At 25.1% G+C, this 27,467-nt stretch overlaps 1 protein-coding gene across 1 annotated transcript in view; it reads right to left on the bottom strand.

The window, feature by feature from the left end:
- Positions 1 to 27,467, bottom strand: part of LOC129606992 (B-cell receptor CD22) — a 122,282-nt gene that overhangs the window by 25,898 nt on the left and 68,917 nt on the right. The window contains exons 12-14 of the mRNA XM_055517664.1: positions 25,702 to 25,874; positions 25,465 to 25,642; positions 16,816 to 17,017 (exon numbers count right to left, since the gene is read on the bottom strand). Coding sequence (XP_055373639.1) covers positions 16,816 to 17,017; positions 25,465 to 25,642; positions 25,702 to 25,874 — 553 coding nt within the window. The remainder of the gene's footprint in view (positions 1 to 16,815; positions 17,018 to 25,464; positions 25,643 to 25,701; positions 25,875 to 27,467) is intronic.

A 27,467-nucleotide genomic window follows, 5' to 3' on the forward strand; every position in this document is an offset into this window, starting at 1 on the left:
GTTTACAAAACTTCTACACCCTTGAAGATAGAAAGCTGAAATTTTGTTTGTACATAGATCTTTACTAGAAACTTATTTCCGTAGAACAAAATTTTTACCTATCTCACCCCCTTTAGAAGTTATACCCCCCCAAAACCTTAAAAATGGCCTTTTTTAACTATTTGCTGCAATGAAACTATAAGCATTTTTGAAATTTTGCAAACGCAGAAAGGCAGCGGCTTGCTTCCCCTAGCGCGATATACTATAGTTAAACTTTAGAAAAACAAAATGGCCGTTCAAATTTACCGTTATCTAAAGTCTTTTTTTTTTCAAATTTTTGATTTCGTTTTTCTTCTAGACCCCAGCCTGTAGAAGCTAGAAATTTTAGGAGCTTATAGACATTAACAAATAGTTCATTTCGTTAGAAGAAAATTTTTTTCCATCTCCGCCCCCTATCAAGTTATCGCCTCTTGAAATTTGTAAAATTTGAATTTTTGGCGCCTTATATTTCCAAAACCACAAACGCTTTCAAATTTCTATAAACATAAAAAGTTAGCGGTAAATTCCGTGACATTAAAAAATATAATTATTTTTCTTAACTCAAACAATTAACTCTTAAAATCGAGCATTATGTTAACTCCTCTTTATATTAATTTTTGCTTTATTTCAAAGACTGCATGAATGCATCATCCTAAATATATGCAATCCTAGAAATAGTTAAATATGAATGAAAATAATTTTAATAGCGTGATAGGTATGCATAGACTGTATTTAAAAGCAGAATTTTCACTTGTTGAAGGGAAAAGTGCTACAATACAAACCATTGGTTTGACCCAACTTTATTAATATAATATTTTTTTAGCTTAATATTCATTTCGGATTCTTAAAAAAATGTGACGCAATATAACTTTTTTGTTTTGTTCTTATTTTGTAGTATCCTTAATTTAACCAATTTTTATTTCAATAAACATAATCACTATCATTTTATAAATATGGTGCTTACTCATATATTGTACTTCTAAATATTACAAATATACCGATTATCATCATTTTACCGCCTTGCAGAAATAGTTTGCCTTTTTTTCTTAAGGCTATAAACTAAATATTTTTCTTTTGGTTTTTTATTTATAACTTTAAGTTATTTCTGTATATTGTATACTAACAAATGAACCAATATATAACAAAGATGAAAAATTTTAAGGGAAAAAAAGGTCTCAAAATTTATGAATTTTTCTCAATTTGAGGAAAAATTTGTCAAACTCTTAAAGGCATTAATAATAAAAATAAATAAATTTATAAATATTATATCGTACATATATGCACATATGTATATCTATTTATTCAATATGTCGACTCTGTTAAATACGACAAGAGGAAATTGAAGTTTTTGAGCATTGAAATTGATGAATTACAATTCAATTTTATTGGATTCAGTAATTATGAACAAATATTACCAGTAAATTTGCATGAGAGAATATTACAAGTTTCACGTGTTTTGAGTGTTTGTGATATAAATTTCAATATGTATTACAATAACATGTAAATATGTATTACACTGAACTAACCACGGAAATCAACATTTTTTTACTGTACCGCATCTATTTAAAGTGTGTAAATTCGAACATTTTCAAAAGCTTTATCTCTCCAATCTGAAGATCTACTCAGCATTAATTTCAAGATTAAAGCGCCAACTGTGTAAATGTAATTTCTATAGATAAAATTTTTATTGTGCAAACGCCATAATTATAATTGAACCAATTCAAATCTATACACAAATTAATGTTCAGACATTTTCAAAAACAGTCGTGTGTTCTGTAAAAATTTACGTATTTTATATAGAATTAAAATGTGAATAAATAAATAGAATGTTTTTTTTTTCTAAATTCTGTAAATATTTTATTGAGTTAAAATATAAGAAATCAAAAGCACATAAAACTTCATTTTCATACCAAATACTTATAAACTCGTTATATACCAATAATTCGGTAAAAGTTAAGATTATAAAGTAAGCAGAACCAGTCTAGTGGAAACCGTATACAATGTAACACTCTTCTTACATATTTTTGTAAATAGTTGGAATAACTTATTGAAAATTAAATTGTATGAAAGCAGAAAATATACAAAATTATTTTACTCTTGTCTCACTAATATCAAGTTATGATATTAAAAAAATATGATAGAACAATAAAAAATAATATAGAAGAATGCATGTATGTACATTTCATACATAGTTTCTTCAAATATAGCTATGTATACATACACAAATTTCTATACCAAAATCTTATGTTACGAAAGGGAAATAATTTGTAGTAATTTTTACTAAATTTTCTTTCAATAGAGTTAAATTTATGTCTATATTATGTAAGTATGTATGTATATTATGCAATGCGTATTTGGAACCAAAAATTTAAGAAATTTATTTCTCCCATAGAAAAACACTTTTTGTTCTTTTTGTTTTGTAATATAAAAAATTGTTAATTTTAACTTTTTCTTCGAAAATATTTTTATATAATACATGTAGCTAGATATTGTAATAGAAATTGTTTTGGGTTTTTTTGTTCGTTCCAAGGAAAACAAAGTGTGAAGAGTTGATCTTATTACTATCGGAATATTTGAATAAACAAAAAGTTTTATGTTATTTGAATTTAATGTAGATCACTTTGTATCATATGGATTTCATCTCTAATCCAGTTATATTGGTGATGGGTTATTAACATAAACATTTATAATCCGAAAATTGTTGATCAATTCATGAAGTGAAATCTTCATATTGTGATCTCATTAACTGTGTCCCATACAGTCTCTGCAACTGTGCTAATAATACACGATAATCCTATATTTGCTGAATTTTTAGTAATGAATACATCAACCATTTGTACTGAATATTTGTGTCCAAAGATTGTCAGGATGGCTTGTAAATTTACAATGATGAAATGAATATAAATAAATTTACTATTGGTGAATGGAATTAATATATTTTTTCGAAGTTCATGCTAATGAGTTTCAGAATATTGTGGATGCAGTCTTGTAACGTAATCAAATAATAAAACTATACTGAAGAAAGAATTACATTATAAACGAATTTTTAATGTTTAATCAAAACAATATTGTAAGTGCTTATGATATTAAAATTTATTATAAGGCAAAATAAAATTGCAAGCAGGAAGCCAAGAGTGTATTAGAAGTTAAAATATTTTCTATTTATTTATTATTTTTTTTTTCGGTTTTTGGTATAAAAATATTGAACCAATGGGAATATTTAAGGGGAGGAAAAACCAAAAAATATACAAAACAAAATACTCGTATATATTATAAGGATATACAAACATTTTTATAGACATACACATATGCATGTTATTTTAATAAATAAGAAAAAAAAGACAAATATAAAACTTGAATATATTTTTGTATCGTACGGTAATTGAGCAAGATAAATCTGAGAAAGCTGAGAGAAAGTTATTTAATAAATTCTATTTCTGGTCCTTTTTTTTTTTACTTTCTTTTATAGTCATTTCTTATGGGTTAAATTTTGGGTTTTCTGAGATGATTAAAGTTAAAAATTTATTTATGTGTTTATTAAAGTTACAGCTAATTAGATTCGTGGGAATTTTATATGAGGGAGAGATCAGCCAATTAGGAATTTTATTACTTTAATATAAAATTTGTGTGTTTTTAAAAATAATTTTGATTTATTTTATAATAAGTTTCATGTTTTAATTTTAAGATTTCTTTTATGATTATAATATGTAAGTATAGGTATGCGAATTTATAATTTATTGAGAAAAGAGATAATTTTTTTAAGATTTAAGGTGATAAATTAAAAAAAATTAGACCGAAAACTTTTAGAAATAAGGATCTGGTTAATAAAATTTATAAAATATGATTTGATTTATATCGTTTTTTTTTTGGAGGCGAAATAGTAAAATACTTATTATACTAAAAGTTATCGTCATAAATATAAAATTCTTCATCTCGTTTCATTGCTCAAATTCCTTGATCAAATTATATAGTAAGGAATGAATGAAAATATCGTATATATTTCCAAATATTAAAATTATATTTTGCTAAAGATTCTGATACAGAAAAACTATCAAAACCCAATCGATTTTAGATATTACTCAAAGTGTAACTAGGTATTCCGAAAATTAAATTTTTATGGTATCAAATTCAGATTTATTTCTTCATAAACATTTTGTAGTAAAGATCAAATAATCGACAACCTCAAATTCCAGTTAAAAATGTGAAAATATGTGAATAGTTTACAATTTTGAGTAAGCAGTATAATATATTTGAAAAACTCTAAAAAATATTTTGTATCCATTCTATCTACTTCCTTCGAGAGTGTCATTGGGACTCAGGAATCCATGATTGTTGAGTTAACTATATAATTTAATTGCCTTTAAATCGATTCAAAATACAAAGGGCAAAGTTAAAAAATTAATAAGTAATTAAGGCAAATGCAGATAAAGAAGTGTGGATATTGCGAGTAAGACAATTGAGACCAGTTTCTCTATTAGGTACTTACATTAAAACATCTCTGAAATCTATTTCAAACACTGGATATTGTATGACAAAAAAAATCTTTAACTCTTTGAAGAAAAATAATATTCGCCAGTAGCATTTTAATTTTTAAATGCTAAAATAAAATGAATTGATCATTTTGTTTTCGTCAATTTTTAAAAATTTTAAATTTTTATAAAACAAAATTTTTAAAAAAGTATTTTCAACAATTTCCAATTCCAAAAGTTAATCTTAAAACAATTTTAAAAGTGTGCGTTTAAGATGGTATTTAACAGATGAATTTGCCTCCATTAATTTTGTCATCAACATTAATTTTCTGTGAAATTTTATTCTCTTAATTTCTTTATTCAGCTTAAATTTTATGAGGAGAAAAACAAAAAAAAAAATTTTTTTATGTTTTATTCCAACATTATTATTATTTTTAGCTTTGGTAAATCTCTTAACAGTCATTTAATTAAAGTCATCTTAAAATTTTTGTCAATTTAAAAAAAATGCGTTAAAATGCGTCCTTGAAAAATAATTATATAGCCTACATTTATTTTAAGTACATGACAAGCTTGTGTTATTTTCCAAAATAACAAATTTTCCATATCATTATAACACGTTTTAATTAGGGGGAAAAAATCAGAATAATAATTTTTAATGTTTTTAACATAAAAAAAATGTTATAAAAATTGAAATTACACTTTAAAATTTTACTGATTTCATGAATAAAGTTACAAACTCATAAATGTTTGAAAACATATAGAATGTAAGCTAAAAAAAATTTAGGATAGAAGATGATTTTGAAAACCGTCACAAAAATTTTGGAATTAATTACAAAATTTAGAATTAATTTTCCACATTAATTTTCACAACTTTTATTTTATTAATAAAATTTTATTAAATTATTTTTGCAAGTTCTTAAGTATGTTCTTAGTATAACCCTAATAATTCTTTCTAAATTTTCAGATTATAAAAATAAATTGTAAGCAGTATTGTAAATTTTCATATGTATAGAAATCGAGCGATTTATTTGAAAATAATTCTTGCTTTAATTTACATTGTGCTTGTTTTTATAAAAAAATTAATTGATTTTTGATCTTCTTTTTACAAAAACTTTAAATGGAAGACTACTTCATTTATACATTTTCACTTTATATTTGAAGGAACAACTGTTTCAAAAATGTTAGGGGTTGACTGGGGTAGTTTCATAATAGATCACAATTTGAGGATTGCAAAATTTGAATTATAAAACAATATAATACTGTGACTGTACAGTGAAAGAATTCACTTTGTTAATATTATCAACAAGCGAAGCTCAAGAATCAACGAAAGGATTGAAAAATAATGATAAGAACGATACCAATTAGACGGTTATTTTACAGTGTAACAACGTAGAGTCCCATTTCTCAATATCGAATTGAAGTATTCAAAAATATTGAAATGGAAAGGGTATGAAATATCGCAATAATTTCGTTACTATGAAGGAATCGAAAATCTTTTCTATGTAAATATACGAATTTTAGCAGTGTTTTCGGGCCAGAATTGTCATATTGTTTTGATGTAAGTTAAGGGTAAAGAGTAATTGGCAATATTTTGATTTGTATCTTTATATTTAAGTGCCTGCTAGCAGAAAACGACATTGGCAAAATTTTACATCTGATAAAATTTTTATTTTTACATATAAAAGATCTTATAATGATTTTAAGTCAAAAATTATGTGTCCACCCTTTAATATTCATGTTTAATTTTTAGTAATACTAAAATTCAAAATATTAAAACAGTTATCATTGTTATGTTAATAAAATTCGCTCATCCTTTAATAAATTTTTTGTTTTTTAAAAAGAGGGAATAAAAATTACATAAAAAATTTAATATATACATATTACATACACCAGTATTCTATAACATTTGTACATTTTTTGCAAAAAGTACAGAACATAATTTAAGCATCTACCATTTTATTACACCCATTCATACTTACATCTCTCATCCAGTAGATATACGAATGGTAATAAATTTCACGGATGAAAAATTTTTATTTAGTCCAGTTTTTTTTTTTTTCAACAATTGTGTATATACTTAAATATAATTTAAATACACACAATATATAAACAGATTTATGATTATAATTGTGTGTACCTATAGTTTTAATAATATATTTTATGAGAAGTCCTTAACTGAACTCAAGTAAACTTTGCACTCATTAAAATTATGTTAATTTTCCGCAACGTTTTTAATGTCCCCTTGTTTTTTTTTTAATGTTTGCTTATGATGTTTTTTAAATTCATTTAACATAAAAATTAAAATAAAAAAAAAAATTAAATTTAAATAATAATTATAATAATTTGAGAGTCAAAGAGAAAACACTTATATTTTTTGATGTTTTTGCTTTGCGGTATTCAATTATAACCAAAAAAAAAAACAGCCCAAAATTCGCTCATTTTACAAAAAAAAAAAAATAATATTTTTAACCAACATTTTTAATGTATTTTAATGGTTTTTTTTTTTTTTTGGAGTATAAAATGTTAAAAAATTAGGTGTAAAAAAATAACTTCATACGAAATGGTTGATTATCATAGTGTCCTTCTATCTTTCCTTAATCACTAAAATTACATTTTTTATTATTTTTTTGATACCTTTGATTTTTTATTTTTTTTTCCCGGTTTTTCCATGAATATGATGAATATAATATGATATTTAGTTAATGCAATGCCGTAGTAAAAGATAAGTGGGTCTGAATTACTAATTTATAAAAGTGTGACAAAAAAATAAAACGAAGGTTAAGAAGTCAAAGCGATATCGTAACTTTGATAGCCTATACAGCGAAAATATATTTTGTAAATATCTTTTAAAAGTATACATGCAGTGCATATCTATTCAGAAATATGCAGTATATACTGCAAATTATAAAAGCAAATCGTATTTTCAGACTATTCGATTAATTTGTAACTTTTATACCCTTACATCAAGGAATATGTAGTAATTCTTTGTTGTTAAGTTATAATTCAGCTCACAAAATATAATTGCTGAATAATCGACTATTACTGCAATTCGGATATACTTATATAAGCCATTCTGAAATTTTAATGGCAAATATTTTATTACTTTGATGCAAAATATTACTTCCATGTTTAAGAATTAAAATATTTTCAAGTTATTCAGCAATACAATTATAATTGTTTGGCATTATTCTGAAAATTCTCTACCTATTCACATAGAAAATGCTGAGTATCAAAACTAAAAATCTTTCACTTTATTCAAACGCACAAAAAAAAATAAAAATTATTTTATGAAAGCAGTCTTATTAAATGGCATTTAAAAAATGGGACAAAAAAGTAGATAGTTTTACATATCGTCGGCTGAGTGCTATTTTGATCCATACGCCACTTTCACGTTTTTTGACTTAAGACCACTTTCATAGGTTTTCGGGGATGATCTTTCATTATATGAAATCAGTTTTTCGCTAACTCATTTAGTTTCATAGATACGCAGATGTCATTTTGATCCACCTCCACTTAAAATTCAATTTGGGACGCATTTTGATCCATATCCAAAATCGTTGGCGTATGGGTCAAATTTTCATGTAAATTTTTCAAAAAATTTTTGAGTGCTATAATGGTACACGTACATATGCATGGAATGTAGATCGCAGAAATTTTTTTTATTTCCGTGCTATTTTGGTACACATCCATAAAGAAAATGTATGTTGCAATATTCATCATTGATTGAAAATATTAAAGAGTGTAAAAATTTGATATAATCATTTATTTAATGTTTTTAAAAATTCACAATATTATGTGTATATCTTCCATGACTTTTATTTCTGTATACGTGTATTAATTTTCACTAACTACAGTAACATACGACATGCTTATTTGCATCTCGTATTGAATAAATATAATTATGTACATTTTATAACCATTAAATGTTTTTATACCTGGTTAAAGTGAAACTGAAAAGTATTTAGTTAAATTACATACTATATTATCTTTATGTATGTACATATTTTGACACAAACAAATTAAAAAAGTAAAAGTAATGTGCAAAAAATTTAATTATTAATTATACCAATAAAATTTCAAACAGATAAAAATGCCTTTGATTTGTTTCCCTGAATTTTCTCAATTCTTAACGCCTTATGAGCAATAAATAATTAGTTATAAATATCTGACTTTTTCTGTTGAAAAAGAAAGGTAATTTATCCTACATGCAAACTGACTTTAAACTATTACAAAATAAACTAACAAGGATATTAAATATAAAAAAACAGGTAGCTATTTAGCTGACTTTTTTAAAAAAAATTATTCCAAATTCTTATGCACATGCAGAAATCAGGTAGTTTTATATAATCGTTAATATATTTTAACAGGTGCATATTACTAAATTATAAAACTGCAGATTCCCAAACTAATTTCAAAATTCATTCATTTTTAACATACGACTTCGAAGGAAAAATAAAAAGATCTTAAAAATCTTATTCCGTTTTTACCACCAGAACACCAAAATTATATGCGAGCTATTTTAAAGATGAACTTATAAGTTCCTAATTATGAATTGATTAACACAATTTCTTTTTAATTTAATTTATTTGTTAACTAAAACTTACTTTTATATTTTGTAATAAAAAACTTTAAGTACACGTCATTAGAGTGGAATCTATTTACCTGACAATATTTAATAAGATTATATAGATATAAATCTCAAAAAATTAAAAAAAAAAAAACATTTAAAAAAAGCATAACGTGAATTTTATTTTTCTTAATGTTCACATAGCAGTAAATTTGTATGATATAGATAACAATGATTCTTTTATTTATTTGTGCTATTTTGATCTATATCCACTAATTTTTTGATCCACGTCATACAAAATGAACATTTAAGGTCAAAAAAGTGGATATGGATCAAAATAGCACTGAACCTTTTTTACTTAACTTGTTATAGCTCTCGATCCATTTGACGAAATTGAATAAAACTTTAAAGTTAAACTCTTAAAACTATAATAAACCTACTGACGAAAATTTAAGAAATCCCATCACGCAGTTTTGAAATAAATAGTTTCTAAACTTCAAACGCGATTTTCTCGATTCAGAAGTTGTGGCGTATGGATCAAAATAGCACTCAGCCGACGATATAATAACAATTTTGAGTCAACAACTTGCTCAATTTTGAAATAAAATAAAAAAAAAAATTACCGACAGTTTGACATTTTTAAATTATGTGGTGTAGGTTTGATAGTCTAACACAACTCACAAGTTTTAGTTTTCATTTTGCTTTCAACTAAAAATGTTCTAATTTTCTTTTGTTTTCTTTTTCGCAGCATAGTTTTATCAATACATAAACAAACAAAAAAAAATTTTTTGGCAACGTCTCTGATTCATAAAAATTGTTTTCAGTCCCTAAATTCTTTGTGACAACGCAATTTTTTTTCATTTTTTGTTGATTTTTACTTTTCAAATTTTTTATACCTTTTTCTTGTTGTTGTTGTTTGTATTTTATCAAATGCAAAACAGGAATTTTAGTGCTTTTAAAGTATTCACACATTTGCAATAAGGAAAACAGAAGAAGAAGAATAAAAAAAAATGAAGAGAAAAGCAAAAAGGATTACAATTTTACTTTGTACAAGATTTTTATACAACTCCAAACGGTGCTGTTGTTTTTTTTTTTGCCGACAAACAAACAAAACAAAAAAGGAGAAAAAAAAAGGGAAACAAAAATGACATTACAGAGCAGCGCGTTTGTTCCTCGCTCTTTTTTTGTTTTTTGCTTTTATAGTGATGAAAATCTCAGTTAATAAAAGTTTTTTTTTTTAATTTTTCTCTTTTTGTTTTTAGGAGAAATTTTTTTTTTACTCTGTTTTTCTGTTGGAAAACTCTTTTTGGGTAAAGAAATAAAAATGAAATCCGGAAGAAAATTCAAATTATAAAGTGTTATTTTTATTTCCTTTTTAAAAATTTTTTACTGTTAAAAATTTTATAATCGTAAACTTTATTTTTATATTATGAAATGTATAAATTTTTTGTTATAATAATCAACAATAGGATTCTTTTGTATCACATAACAAACTCTTCGACAGAATCTTACACTTGATTTGTTTTTTATGATCGTAAAACAAAATTTAATAAATTTAACTGAAAAACGGAATATTGGACTCGAAAAGGCTTTTGTGGTGTATGATTTTTAAAAATATTTGAAAAAATAACTCTCATGACATTTAATTTAAATATCACTGAAGTCCTGTGGCTATTTTTTAGAATTCTGTATGCTTGGTATACAATTTAACAATACATGACGACACTCAAAATTTGTATTAAATGTTGCTTACAAACCTAATAAATATCAGCCTTAAAATTAACAACATTAAAATTGAATTAATCCCAGCTCTCTTAATTCAATAAATTCTCGGATTACCAATTCAATTTTCAAATTTTTTATTTTGTGATTGCATCAATGATGCGTTTGACGTGTGATAACTGTATATTAAGAGAATACAAAGTTGCTTTCTCATTAGGGAATATTGATGTTACAACGTCATTAATAAACATTATACTTTCATTTTGGAAAAATTCGATTATTTTATCATTTGCCGGTATCGGTGCAATATTTACCGAATTAACAAGAAAGTAACAAACTTCAATTGAAATTTTCGTCGGTTTGCATAGTTGAAATATTGGAACAAATTCCCATTATTAAATTCTATTACTGTCTCTCTTTTTTATGACCCTCACAAATGATGTAAGAAATATCATATACATTCCAATTTATGCGAATCAGATTACAAAAAATAATAAGTTTGCATTTTTATATAAATTTTATGTTTAAATTATGTTCTTCCACGTATTCTTTAAAGATATGAATCGTGTATACACATTTAGTTTATTTTCTTTAATATAGTATTAATCTACATACTATTCTTATATATACATTTAAAAATAGAGTTATGAAATATGATAAGTTAATAGGTTAAACTGCTAATACACACACATATACATTAAAGCCCTTATATACTTTAATAAAATATTACTTTTATTAAAGTATATAAGAGCTTTTAATAAAAAAAACTTTTAATGAAATCATGAAAAAACTATATTAAATTTTTTGAAAATTACAGCGCTTAATACTCGTACGCTTGTCTTTTATTACAATTTTTATTATATCCGTTTTTTAAAATACATGCTTTTAATTTTAAAATTTAAATTCACAGTAACTTAGTAGTTTAGTTTTAGAATAGTACTAATTTTTTAGTATTAATAAAAATTAGATCAAGTATGGAAATTTGGAAAAGGTTATTGTGTGCAATTTAAAATTTTATATTTAGCAAATTTTACTTATTAGAACTACATACATTGTAAAATATTACAAGTTTAATTCATAATTTTGGAGAATCTAAAAAAATTGATTTTTTCTATTTAGGTAGGAAAGTTGCCGCACAATTTCGGAGAATGATTAAAAAATCCTTTGTCCGTTCAAATTTCTATTCAAATTTCAATATTTGAGAAAATAAGATCCGATAATTTGATCAGCGGAAAATAGCAGCAAAATTTCTGTAGCTGTAATGTAGTTTTAAGGGCCTCTTGAGGACTGATTTAGATATCTTGCTCTACGTAATATAAGCAATCATTTTTCTAAATAAAAAAAAGTACTAAGAGAAAAGTCGAACGCATCGTTGAGTGTAATGTTGCAATAAGCATGTATTTAAGTTTCTTTTAAATAAATATAAATAAAATTAAATGAGTTATAACAGCTCTATATAGAATTATTTTTAATATGCTAGTGCTGTAGAACTTTAATTAAGATTTTCTTAAAAAACAAAAATAGTATAAACTTAGTACTATTTAACTAAATAACTAATTGAGCTTTTTAAAAGATTCTTATGTATTATTTTCAATTATTTTTAGTTTTAAAAAATAATTTAATAATAAAGGACCCTTTTTAAACCTTTAACACTTCATCATATTTTATGGAATCTCAGTAAGATATAGTATGAAAAAATATTATGGAATTTTATACAATTATAATAGTAAGTTGATATAACATAATAAAAGTCTACGCGAATGTATACGGTAACGTCTGACCTAAAAATTCATTCATATTATTAAAGCCTTGTGATCAAACAAAAATTTTCTACCTTTAGTTATTTTACCAATTACGTGTACTTGCTCATTTTTATACCAAACAAATAAAAAATGTTTTTTTTTTTTTTTTTAAAACATTGTGTCAAACTAATACATACGAAAAAGAAAATTACAAAGGATAAGCAGCAGGTATATACGAAAAGACGCATATGATATAATATAAGACGTGCAATTAAATAAGGAGGACAGAAACATGTACAAAGAAAATTTTTTAAGAGAACCAACAAAATGATGTATTTGAAAATATTTCAACAAAGTTGAAATATTTTCAAATATGTTATTTTTGAAAATAAAGATTATGATAATCAAAGGAGAAGTTTTAAAAGTGAAGTAAACAACTTCATACTTCATACGAGTCTACAATTCTATAATGCCATCATCCTGATATGAGCAAAAAGAAGTGCATATACTGTGTTGCAATTTCAATTAAAGCATAAATTCAAATAATCACGTTGCTTGTGATCATTACGTTGAATGAATTTAATTGCATAAAGTGAACCGCACACACCACATTATAATCTTCTGTTTATTTTGTGCACTACTTATTTGTTCTTTTAAGAAATCTTTCCTGTTATATAGTCAAAGAACCAAATTTTAGTTTATAGTTTTTACCACTGTTTATACCCGTACGAACGTATGTTCGAAGGGTATACTAAATTTGCCTTACCGTTTGTAACGCTAAGAAATAACGGTGTTAGATATAGACTCAAGTGTATGTTTTTGATCAGCGTCAAATTCTGAGTTGATTTAGCTTTGTCTGTCCGTCCGTCCGTCCGTCCGTCCGAACGATAACTCAAAAACTAATTGAGCTAAGCTCACCAAATTTTCACAAATGATTTATTGTAGTAAGTGCCAGAACCCTATTTAAATTGGACATGATCGGGTTACCGGTTCGGGTAGCTGCCATACAACTTCAAAAGTTATTTGGCTATATCTCAGAAACTATAAAAGCTGTGATATTGAGATTTCACACATGTGAATATATTAGTAGGGCCAATATGCCACATAAAAGTCGTTGAAATTACTTGGCTCCTTCTGGTACCTGCCATACAACTTCAAAAGTTATTTGACTATATTTCAGAAACTATTAAAGCTATAGTATTGAAATTTCACACAAACGAATATATTAGTAGGGCCAATGTGTCTCATAAAAGTCGTTGAAATTACTTGGCTCCTTCTGGTAACTGCCATACTACTTCAAAAGTTATTTGACTATATCTCAGAAACTATAAAAGCTGTGATATTGAGATTTCACACAAGTGAGTATATTAGTAGGGCCGATGTGCTTGATAAAATTCGCTAAAATTTCTTGGCTCTTTCTGGTAGCTGCCATACAACATCATTAGTAGTTTGGCACAACCAGTATTTTGAATAACACATAGTACTGAAATTTTGCATAAATTAATATGGTAATACGGCAACTTAAAGTCATAGTCTGCCCCATAGTTAGTTATGGCACATTAGTTATTCGCACATAGGATAACAAATTCGTACGGGTATCACAGAGTTGACAAGGTCAACTCTATTTTTTTTCTCGTTTATTACTTATACCTATGATATTTTAAATTATTAAACAGGAACAGCAGAAAAATTTTTTCAAAGAATAATGCACATATACATTCTTGTATTGTATTGAAGAAGTGTGGATTGCATATTATATTAAGGTAATTGAGATTTATAAGGACCGATAGATATAAAATAATTTATTTGGGCTTAAATTTCCGAATTAAGATGAATTATAAAAAACCATTAAGGACAAAATATCACGTTTATCGCTCTAGGCTCTTAAATTTTTTTCAGTAATTGTATGGTTTTCCTTCATAGCATTTGCAGTTTAGGTAACTCAACCAGCTTTCCAAAATTTTTCAAGATTCATAATGCTTGACTTGGGCCACTTAATTTTGTTAATAAGACTTTTTAGCATAATTGTTACGATATGTTAAATTAATTAGAATGAAAGTGAGTCAACAATAAAATTTCAGAAACAAATGAGTTTTTTTTATAATTCATTTATAATTTAAAGTTTCTTAGTTATTTTCATTATAGAAGCTATTAAAGATTGGAACGCATTGACATGAACTACAGTGTTAGAGGGGTAGTAAATTAAATGTAGCTCTCACTAAACTTGTGATATACCATTAAGAAATTCCAATTCATAATGTCGAACCAAAATTTTTCCCAATATTATCACACCATGCATCTATTTAAAAAAATTTCTGATGATGGATTTCTGGCAAAGGAATGGAACATCAGTGTATCAAATCTTCATCAAAAAATATTTTCAATATAAAAATAATAAAAGTATCTGAATCTTAAGAAGATTTTTATTGATAAACTCGGTCTTTATTTCTTGAGCAGATTTGATAAATGTACCATAAACCTTGTCCTGAGTTTTATTTTGATTTTTAACTTTAACCAAAATTTTTACTATACATATACTCGTAGTTATTGGAATTGATATAATGGCAGCTATTCAAATTCCTTTACATATTGTGGAAAATTTACAATCAATTTGTTTTTATTGTACAGAATAGTGTTTTCGCATTTAAAAAGATTTCTGAAAAAAGTTGAACATAATGGAAAACAAATCTTCAATTAAACCTTTTCATACTGCAAATTCAATATTATCTTATCATGTAAATTAATTTTAAATATGAAGTAACATTTTTTATTCAATTAAATTACACATAAAATTATTAAAGTTATAAACCATGTGAGCCAAAAATGAAATTATAAATAAGAATTGTGCGTATAAGTTCAAATTATCACTTAAATTTTACTCTATTTCTATTTGGGTACATTTAATAAGAAAAACAATAATATATTCCTACATACAAAATAAATTTGCGGAAAAAATTATGAGCGTAGGAATGATCTTAATATATAACTCGAAAAATAAATACTAAAATATGAAAGTAAATATCAAAAAAAAAAATATTAACAGATTTTACGACTTAAACAGAAAAAAAAATACAAAAATAAACATTCCATGTACATAAATATATACAAGAATAAATTCAAATGTAAAAAGAACAGATTGAATAACTCATACGGTATCCTTGGGGACACTATTGTATATATAACGTGATTCACGTGCTTTTGAAACAATTTTCTTATATCAACAAACGAAAAAATTGTTATTATTTTTTCTTGTTTTTTTTTTTTCGAAGAAAAATAACTGAAAATAATAAAGTATGTTTATGAAAGTGTAGAATTGAAATGCTTTCTACGGGGACTTATAATTTTATACATATGTATACATACTTGTGAACCTAATAAATGTACAGAGTTCTTTTTTAACTAAAATACGATAGCAAAATATTCAGGAGAATTTTAGTCAAAATGTTTTTAAATTTCACTTAATAAAAAAAAAATATTTATAATATTCATAGAGGCATTGAATCTTGAGGTAAGTGTTGTATGAGTAAATTTATCTATAAATTTGTGATAGGAAACAAAAATTTAAATTTCGTTAGTTTCCTCCACACAATATTTTTTATAATAATGTGAAAAATGAAATCGCGAAACGATCTCAATACATTTGTGGTTAAAATAAATAAAATGAAAAATTAAATTTCTTTATTTCATTTATAATTTTTTTTTAAAGCTACTACGGTTTAATTTAAATTCCCTTCTGATTCATAATTTGTTTTCATCTTTTAGATTTTCATATTTTTGTTATTTTTCCTGTTCCTGCTCAATCCTTAAAATAAACAAAAATGACTATATTTAACATTATCGTATTCAACGATAATTTCTGTCTTTGTTTTTTGTGTGTGTTTTTGGTACAGACACAGTGTTATTATGCAGTCCACCTTCGCTGTTTAGATAAAATAAGGAAAATAATATAAGAGAATAAGAAAACAAACAGAGGAAGAAATGGAGAAAATATTTTTCAACTTGGGAATTATTCGCTTTCAACAATGCTTTTTATTAAAGAAATAATGTTGTGAGGGTCAAGGTCTTTTTATACTTTTTTTTTTGAAAACAAACATTTAAAAGAAGAACAAAAATAACAATAATAACATTGTTGAATCTAAAAAAAAAAAGACGCAGAACTAAAAAAAAATGTTTTCTTTTTTTCCTATACTGAAATTTTCTTCATTCTCTTCTCTATTTTACATTATGTGTACTTGTATGTTTCATAGAAAAAAAAAAAATAAAAAAACAAAAATAAACAATAATAATAATTATTTACCTCATTCGTTTTCGAACATCTTGCGGTTCAGGTGGTCTTGGTCGATACCTACAGGCAACAACAATTCCTGTAACAATAATTGACGTCACTATTATAGCACCACCAGCCATAACAGCAGCCATTATAACTAGTGTTGATTGTTTATCATTCCGTTGATGGGTTGTTTCAGCTGGAGTTGGATCTTCTGATAAAATTGTTTCATCTTTATATTATAAAGAATTATTTTTAATTTTGTTTTTTTTTTTGTTATACACAAATATATCAGTAGATATTATGATGTACCGTTATAAATATATTAAAATTTACGTAGGTATAAATATTGCGTTTTGTTTTTTTTTTTTTTAATTTTATTCATTCAGCAAATTGATTATAATGGCAAGCAAATTATGGTATTTTTGTTGTCAAGTATATTAGAAAAAAAAAGAATTATATACAAAGTAAGAATGGTGATGCCCAAGGTAAAAAAAAATACATTAATAGAATAATGTGGCAGCATGAAAGTAAATGGTAAAGAAAAAAGAGAAAATACATAAGAAGTTAAAAATTATATATTTTATATGTATACTCGTATATATATATATATATATATATATATATTATATAGTATAACACTTAACTTGAAATAAAGCAATTGTGAATCAATATAATACAAGAAAACAAATTTTTGTTTTGAATAGCATATATTCAGGCGTACTGTTGCTTTCTGCCTAAAGAGATTAGAAATTTTTAAAAATAATTTATGCAGAAAAAAAAATTAAAAACAGTAAGGTCTAGAAATGTGAATAATTTAATTTTGTTTTTAGCTTGGTTTATTTATACACCAAGAATAAAAAATTCCTTCTTAATGATTTTTTAATAAAATTCTTCAATACCCCAAGTAAGACATATTTTGCTTCTTGGTAGAACAAAAAATTCTTGATATAGCTAAATTAAGTAGGTATAATTATTAAGGTTTATTATGTTATTAAATTATGGATAATGAACTACATTAATTATAGAGTTTATTTATAGATATTTTCTTACAATTTTTTAAGACAATGGGAAAAAAAAAGAAAATCTAACATAAATAACACATAATACAAATTTTCTTAAAACATTTTTATAATTTAAAAGCAATCAATTAAGTTTTTTAGTAGAATAAAATTTTATGTTGTATTTAAAAAGGGTTTGAACAAAAACAGTTTCAGAATTATAGGAACTTTCTCATATTTATCTTAACCCTAAGCAATTACAATAATTCCTAGAAGCAGTTTAGTAACAAAGTAATATAGCTTATAAGCAAAATTGTTGGAGAAATAATTTAAAGAACTATAACAGGGCGTAAAATTCGTATTTACCTTTATTTGTTGTTTTACAATGTACTACAGTCCTCATTTTAATATTCTTCTTACAACAATAGCATTATGTTGCATGTTTATCTGTACAATTATATAAAAGCCAAACATAGAAAGCTGGGGGTTGGACCTTTAGAGATAGCTACGACGTGACTTGAAACAACGTAATATAACGTGATAAGCCGTGAGTGTGTTTAACACTCGCAATAGTTGTATCTTTAGAACAAAATAACTGCCTCACAACTGTTATTCTCAAAATGAAAACAAGGCAATCAGACAAATTTTTTGAAGACAAATGGAAAAAACACGTTTTTATTTTTTAATATTAAAAAAATTTAATTACTTTCCATCCATAATTTCATTTCTATTATTCCAATAGAAAATTTGTTAAAATATAACATTTATTTCCCAGTAATTCTCTCGTTTGGCATGAATTTTAACAAATTGCAAGGTCAAATTTAAGAGGAGATGTAGGAATTAATTTGCAACTTCCTTATAACAAATTTTAGAATCATTTAAATTATCATTTTCAATTTTTCAAATGTATGAAATGCATAAATTAAATAATGCAATAATATTTGATAGGTAATTAGCTCACATCTTAAATTTCAATAAAAAATTCAATAATGATTTGTGAAACGTAAGATTTATGCATAATTATTTAGGATATACATTTGGTTTTTTTTTGTTCTTTAAATAAATTGCCTATTATAATTAATTTTTTTTTGGTTTTTATATAAATTTTCAATTACAACAACGTCTTAATGAATTATAATAAATTGAGATCATAACCTCTCAAACCACACCCACATAAATACCTAGGTGTTGAAGGAATTAATACTGGTTTCTTTTTTGATTCAAAAAAAAATATTTATAGCTTATTCTCTTAAAAATAAAAATCAAAAAATCAATTAAAAATTATGCCTGTGGTTTAAAAAAGTCTATGTTTTCTAGATTTTCGCATAAATAGCAGTTTGATAACTTTTGATCAAAGTGAAACTGAAGAAGCCTTAAACTTTACTCACAAATAATAAAAATAATCGAATGGTTTTGTTCTTTTTTGATAAACTGTTGAAAACTCTAACTGCTAAAATATCGGAAAAGCAATACTAAAGACATTTTCAAGTGAATAATATCAACAACACACTATTGCTTTTAGTCCTCAGATTATAATATCGAAAAACAAAGAAATTAGGGGAGTATTCTTATACTCATTAGTATTTTTAGCCTTGACTCAATCATTTGAATAGCATTACAAATTATACAATGAAATTCAATTCCAACAATCTTCTTTAAAGAGTTCTTTAATCTTTTCATTATTATCATAATAGATTTATCTGAATCCTGTTTATTTTTAAATAATATAACTTAATTTTCTTCCTTCATAATATTGTGATTATAAGTATGTACATAAATAGAGCTATCGCTTTTCATAAAAGAAGAATAATGTAATAAAAGATGAAATATACAATATAAAGAAAACTAAACTGTACGAGTATGTTAATGATTGAAAAGGGAATTTAATATAAAAAAAAAAGAATAAAATTTTAGGATAAAAATAAACTTAAATTAATTACTTAAATACGCAATGATATATGACAACCTATTGTTAAAATCGTTTTGACCTCCTTTACTTTTACATATGCGACCCAACAACGAAACAAATCACATCTTTTTCTTTTTAATCTTCCTTATGAATACCCAAAGGTGTATTTGTAAGGTGTACATAAAAAACCTTATTTTTTTCTCTTTTTTTCTTGATAAATTGATACAAGCAGGTATTAATTTTCATATCAAATCACCGGCAATTTATGGCCACGTATATGGCATTATAATCTCACATTTTATGAAAATTAAGAGAAGTTAGCTAAAGTTAAGTTTTTCTAAATTTTCTGCAGTAGCCGTTGTTTTTCGTACGAAATACCGGAACTCAATCCAAGGCTTGTATTGTAAGAGTATATACTAAAAATTGAAAATTTTTGAATATTTTTCTAACCATGGAAAATACAAACAAGAGGACGTAAATTTCCATAAAACTCTTCTTTTAAGAAATTTCATAATATGATTGAGTAAATCTCTAATCGAAAACCTAAGTAGTAGGTGTTAAAAATTAAGATCAACTTTTCAAAATAGAATTTCATGGGAAGCTATTAATTTTAATTAGCTGCTTATGTTGTGAATATTTCTTGTAATAGTTTAAGAGTTTGTTTACTGAACAATTTTAGTGTAGCATTAAATAAGTTCAATTGCAAAAAAAAACGATATCACGAACAAAAGACGAGACAAATTCTTCTTGTACTCGTAAATTGAAAAAATTAAAAATTTGACTAGAAATTGAACAATTTGCCATTAATATAGTAATGCCAACAGACCAATGGTATACATTATGTAACATGTATGTTCATTAATTTGCTTATTATATGTTGAGAGTATAATTTACGGTTATTTTTTTTTTTTACATAATAACACACATATACAAACGTATTAATTTATTTATTAAAATCACATAAATTACATTTTCATTCTAAATATGTCACTCTAAGCATTAATACGATTTTCAAAAATACAAAGAATAAGGAAAATTTATATTATGTTTAAAGGCAATATTTATATCTTTTGAATGCTACGTTCGCCCCTAAAAGCTATATATTTTCGAATCAAATACACTTTTCTTTTTTCATTGTTAAAGGTATTACATTTCTTATACATGTACAATATGTGTCGATATTGAAATAAATATGTACATACATATATACTTATTATATAAATAACAATTAAAGGACACTATCGTAAAATATATAAGGATTATTTATTGTTATTTATATTTATTGAAAAAAATTTAATGTCTCCTTTCTAGGATATTTTTTTTTTGCTTTGGTTTTCTTTTGTTTTCCTAAAAGAGCTCGTTAAATTTTATGAATAACGCTAACTATAAATGAAAATGCTTTTAAAATATGACCTTGAATTTTCCAAGTATGTTTAAAAATTTTTATAGAGATTGCTTTTTCCTACAAATATTAAATATTATAAGTGAATTTTATGGCGATATTAGAAAATTAATGAAATTATAATTTATATAGAATAAAATAGAAAGAGATATTTGACTAGAGACTTTTTATTTTATTTTTGAAGTAATTTAAATATTTATTTTGCCTTAAAATGTTTTTGATTTAGTTTTGAGTTTGAAAGAAAAACAAAGCGTATACAAAGTGAGAAATCACTTTTTTTATTCAAGGAACATAGTTAGGCGAAAACTTATGGAGTTTAATATAATTTTAGTGAAATAGAAATCTAATCGAACGCAACCGACCGCAAAGTATCTTATTTATTTAAGCGAAAGTGTTGCGAATGATTATGAGAATGACGATTAAACTGAGAATGTAGGTTTTGAGCAGAAGTTCACTTTTGTGACCAGTTACTTAGCACACAGAACTTAACTATTAAATTTCAAGCAATTTCGTTAAATAGTTTCTTACATGTGATACAATTTAATTTCCGTGCCATGTTATTCTCGAATAGTAAAATTTCAAAATAATTTGTCTAATATATTCTTAAAAATTATCTAAAATGTATACCAAAAGTTGATCTATGCGTTATATGTCCACACACATATTTATTTTTTTTTTTTCAATTTTTCCTTAAAAATTTAATTTGTCTACCGACAATTGAAATTAATTTTCATTTCGTCAATTTTTAGTTTTTGAAAATTCCATAATCATTTTCATACTGCATTTTTAAAAACTCCATGAAAATCTTATTAAAATATTTTCAATTGTGCAGAAATCAACGCTTTCAATGAAATTTAATTTACTAGCATATTAAATTGCTATTCCTATGGGAATATTATGTATATGCATAAAATATAGGAAGTCTATCATTAAAATTTTGCACATACTAGAATACGAGACGCCTGTATTTAGTTTATTTTTAATACTTGTAACAATTGAAAACGGTTTCAATGCAATAAAAACAAGTAGAAAAGAAAGTATTCCAACGGGAATAAATAAAATAAATTGTTTCTATACCTGGGAAATTTTCTATTTTACATTATGTATAAAGATTTTTCATTATAATTATTCAAATATGAAAGTATGTATATGGAAGTAGATGCAGTTTGTGAAAGCATTCAGAAATAGATAGAAATTAAATAGAAATGTCAGATCACTATAATCTGCCTATATTTCAAAACTGTCTACATTTTATATACGAAAAACTAAATAAAGTACTTCAAACGTAATTTTTTTTTGACTTAAATTCCTCATTGTGAGAGAAATTTTTTTTTTGAGTGTTCTATTTTAACAATTTGCTTTTTAAATACTTTCTAAACAGCGTAAAAAGTTTTCTGTGCTACAAAGTATGTAAAGTTTTATCTCCATTCCTTTGTCCTAACCTTTTTTGCTTTCGACAAAAGTTTAAAAAGGTCGAAATGCTTAAAACTATAACAAAATCCCGGTATAGGTAAGTAGGTAAACTTATTCGTTTGATCTACTTTTCTTTACAATCAAATTCTTTTTATTGTTAAAATGTCTGAAATATTTTGTAAAAACTTGTAAAAAAATATTTTTTATATTTGTGATTTAAATATTTTAATGTGACTGTAATAAAGACAAATTAAATTGAAAATAAATAAGTCGTCTATCAATAGACAATATTGTTAAGTATAAAGCTTCTTGAGTTGCTGTAAATCATATTGCTGTAGCTGAACTAACAAATATTGTTTCATACATTCGATTTTCCCCTAAATGCACTAATGTATCCTACTGCAATTATAAAGTGACGAGGAAGTGACTTAGTATTTCGTGTTTCGAATTATTTTTCGAGTCGATCAAGTTTTCAAGTGCTAAAGGTATAGGTAAATATAATTTACAATGAAAAAATCGCTTCTAAGAAGTTATAAATATAAGGAAGATATGTAACGATAAAATTTTTTACTTAAAGCTGTCAATAAAAATGATTTAAATCTAATTCTTATCTGAATCTATCCAAATTTACAAATTTAGTTATACCCTTTACAGTTGTTCCACATATTCAATAAAATTTTCTTTTATTATTTGTGAATGAAAAGATATGTTTTTCATTTTTTACCGACCACCTTGCATACAATAAGGTAGGCTATGTGATGTCACCAAATTTTGGGTGTCAAATTTTTGGTGGAAAAATAGTTCTCAATAGTAGGAAAGCGTAAACGAACTATTTTTAGAGAGATGTTGGTCTGTCTGTCTGTCGGCCTGTCGGTCTGTCGGTTTGCCGATCTATATGTGCACGCGTATATCAAATTCTGCTGAATTGATTTTAATGACATTTTATATGCAAGTTTACTTCGGCTATGTCATGGATTAATCAACTTTTGGAATATGTCATGTCTCGGGAACTGGATCTTATGCGGATTTTTCGAATGTTTAGGTCTCGCATTTTAGGTTTTTTCTCATATAAGGAGAAATAATTCACCGATTTTCTTGAAATTTAATATTTGAGTTCTGGTTGTTATCGAAACTAACTGGTAAACTTTTCAAGAAATTTGGATGGCATAAAGCGAAACTGTGTTAAGAGCCAAATTAACAATTTTTTAGGTATGTTTACAAAAAGCTTACTAGTTTCCTTAAAGTTAGAGTGAAGTGTTTAAAACGAATTTTCTTAATATTTCTGTAATATTTTCACTAAACTAGACAACATAGATTACGGTCGGTTAGGTGCTGACCACATCAGATTTTTTTTGTTTTATTCTGGAAAAAAAATTTAGGCCAAATAAATTTAATTAATCAGTCAAATACAACAGAGAAACCAAAATTCAAGCAAAAAAAAAAACCTTTCAAAACAAAAATGTGAACGTTTTCAAGCAATAGCAAATAAACCTGCTTTTTTTTTTCTTTTAAAAGTTTTTACACTCAATAGTTTTGATACTTAACTCACGCCAATTGCATAGTTTTTCCATACTTTTTATTCTTCTTTCATTTTAGATTTTAGGTTTCTGGTATAGAAAACTTTTATTAATTTTCAATTTGATGATGGACAGTAATTTGCTTTTCTCTTTCTTTTTTTATTCTTCTTTATTCTTTTATTCATTTTTATACCACCCGATATTAAAGAAATTCCATAGAACTTTTAACTTTTTATGTACTTAGGTAGTTTGCGTTTTTGTGTTATTCTTTATTTTCTTTAGTTTGGTTGATTAAGTGTCAAGAGGTTTCCAATAAATAACATTTGTATGAGAAAGGACATATTGTACAAAGTGGAATTATTTATAGATTTTCTCTTTTATTATTATTATTTGATTTGCTTTGAAAAGGATATGTAGGTGTTTATGAAACGTTATTTTAACAATTCTGTTTTTTTTTCTGAATAAAATAAAAACTAGCTATATATGGGATTTTTTTGTTCCACGATGTTTTCACTATTTCTCTATTATATTTTTTTTTTTTTTTGCGAAAACATTGAGAATCAAGTATCTTAGAGTATTCTGCGTTTGTCATGATGTCAATATTTTTTTTTTTTGTTAAATGTCATATTAAAAAAAAATTTTATTAATTATATTAAGGATGGTATTTTTTGTCAAGATATTTCAAGTATCTTTTTAATAATGAATTTATTTTAATAATAATTTTTTGGACTTAAATTAATGAGAACGTAACTATTATGACATGAACATGAAAATGAAAGCTATATTCGGTATAAATATAAAATTAGTTTTCTGACTGACATAATCGAAATTCTACATGACCTTTTGAGTTTTTTTTCTAGAATAAAAATATTGTGTTGCAGATATTTGCTTTATTATTTCAACAATTCCCTGGAATATTTTTTATTTTAATCTTATCTTATGGTAAGGACTTTATTCATAAACTGAAGGATTCTTAAGAACTCTTTAAAATATTTTAATTTTTGTACAAGGTTTGTTTCTCTTATATTTTTTCGTTGTTGTCAATGCTCTAAAAATACTTTAAGACTTTTATAAAATATTTTATAAGTTCAAAGAACCTTCTTAATTTGTTTTTAATGATGTGATATTAAATGTGAATATTATTCGTTTTTTTTAAGCCGTCATTTACTCCAAATTCTCTGTTCTCCTAATACCAAGCAGGGACACATATATTGACTTGTGTTGCCTCCAGATTGTATTTATGTCGTATTTATCTACAATTTCTGAATGAGAGGCAATTCGTTTTAAATTGCCAATTTAATATTGAATATTTTACTATAGGCAATAATTTGTACGTCTTACAGAATATATGCTATTTTTTAAATCAAATTATTCGGCGTTGTAAATCCAATACATCAATAAATTCATTTATTTTTATTTGTGACCCAGTAAACTTACCATATGGTCCTAAAAGTTGTGGTCCTATACGTATTCTATCTAAAACAACAGGTGGTTCACTTCTTCCTTTGGCATTGACAGCATAAACCATTAATTGATATTCACGTCCCGGCTCTAAATTATTCAATCGAAATAGCGGTTGTGCTTCTTCAAGTCGATAAAGTGGAGCTAATGTAGCCTATTTTAAATGAAATAACATTAATTGATTTCATAATAATATTATATTATTAGAATTACTTGATCATTCATTGTTGAAACTTCACTATCAACTTCATTAAAATCAACTGGATTTCCACCAACTACTTCTAATAAGAAATGTTGTGATAGGCCACCATCTGATCCGGCAATGCAAACAACTTCAAGACTTGTTTCATTTCTAAGCTCACAAAATTTCGGAGATTCGGGGATTTCTGTAAATAAAATGACATATCATTTATTAAAATTTTAAATTTTAACTTCTTATGTGTCGGGATGAAATTATTGGAATACAGTAATAGAAAATTTGCATATATATGTAGGTAAAATTGCACATTATTTCAATTAAAATACAAATTTAATTAAAAATGAATTTGTAGATTATAGCAGAAGTTGCTTAAAAGTAATTTAACTCATTATTCATTTTGAAAACTTTTGAGTAATATGAGGGTTTTTTTTTTTAAATTTTTAAAAATTTTCAGGTTTTAAAGAACAAAAAAAAGACGAAAAAAATAATCATTAACTTTATCTTTGTAAAATATTCTTCTTATATGAATATGAAAAGTCTACTTAAAACATATTACGAGTATAATATAAATTTAATGGCTTCAGACTATATCCAAGTCATTATCCTTTTCAGATCAAAGTAAATTGTTACAGTTTGGTTCATATAGGATTGCATAATATAAAGGATTTGCTTTTTACCCTGTTTTTCAATTAAATGAATATTGTTTTTTTATTGCCCGTATATATTATGCAAGTAGAACAAGTATAGACTAAATTAAATGATAAGTAAAATAATGGGCCCATGAATTACTTAAATCCTTGAATTTATTAGACATTTTTATGGTTCTAATTAAAATTTCAGGATATTTCATCTTGAGTAAAAATTTGCAACCGGAAATTATTCGAAAAAAACCGAAAAAGGATTGCATTTTCATTTTTGGTTTTCTTTTTTTTTCCTCTCCATTTCTGGTTATAATTTGGGAGTTTTAAAATTTTCTGGTTATGGTAATTGAAACTAAAAAAATATCAATGACAAAGAATTATATTAAATTCTCCAGTTTCTGTTTTTTATATTTAAGTACAAAATACATTATACACTTACTTCGGTTTTTATGCAATAATAAATTGGGTGTAGATTGGCTCTACGATTTTGAGAATCTTGTATTATCCTAGATAATTCATAGAAAATTGTCTATATATTTGAATACATTTGAATACATTTATTAAATTGTCTCTATATTTGAGCAAAAAAAATAATTTGAATAGGAATATATTGTAAGGTTTTTTTTTTTTACTTTTTCGCTTGAATATTTTGCGTACTTGAGGCACAAACTGAAAGTAATTTTGATATTTGTGTAAAGAATTTGTGCGACAGAGAAGATAGGCTATGAAGAAATCGGGGTTTTCGAGGAAAATTTTCAAGAAGAACAATTAATTAAAGAAGTAAAAATTATCCACATCCATATGTCAGAGATAATTTTATTAGAGATAAATACCATAATCGAACATATGACGCAGTAAATCGAAACATGACTTGTAAAAAAGCATATTTACATATTATTTTTGTTAATAAACCGTAATTTCAGCGAAACCACATGTTTGTTAAATGTGTTATTTAATTCATATTTTCTAAGAGACCGTTTCAAAAAACAAATTTACATTTTGCTTTCAAAAAAACCAACTAAACTTTAAAGGGATTGCAGTCGTATGATGAAAATTTTTTTTTGGTAAATTTGCGACTTTTGGAAGCTCATGCGATTGCGGCTAAAATAAAATTTTGACAGTTTTATTCTAGAAGAGAT

The sequence above is a fragment of the Condylostylus longicornis genome, unplaced genomic scaffold (assembly GCF_029603195.1).
Source record: "Condylostylus longicornis isolate FDR11 unplaced genomic scaffold, ASM2960319v2 ptg000023l, whole genome shotgun sequence".
In the NCBI taxonomy this organism is placed as follows: domain Eukaryota; kingdom Metazoa; phylum Arthropoda; class Insecta; order Diptera; family Dolichopodidae; genus Condylostylus; species Condylostylus longicornis.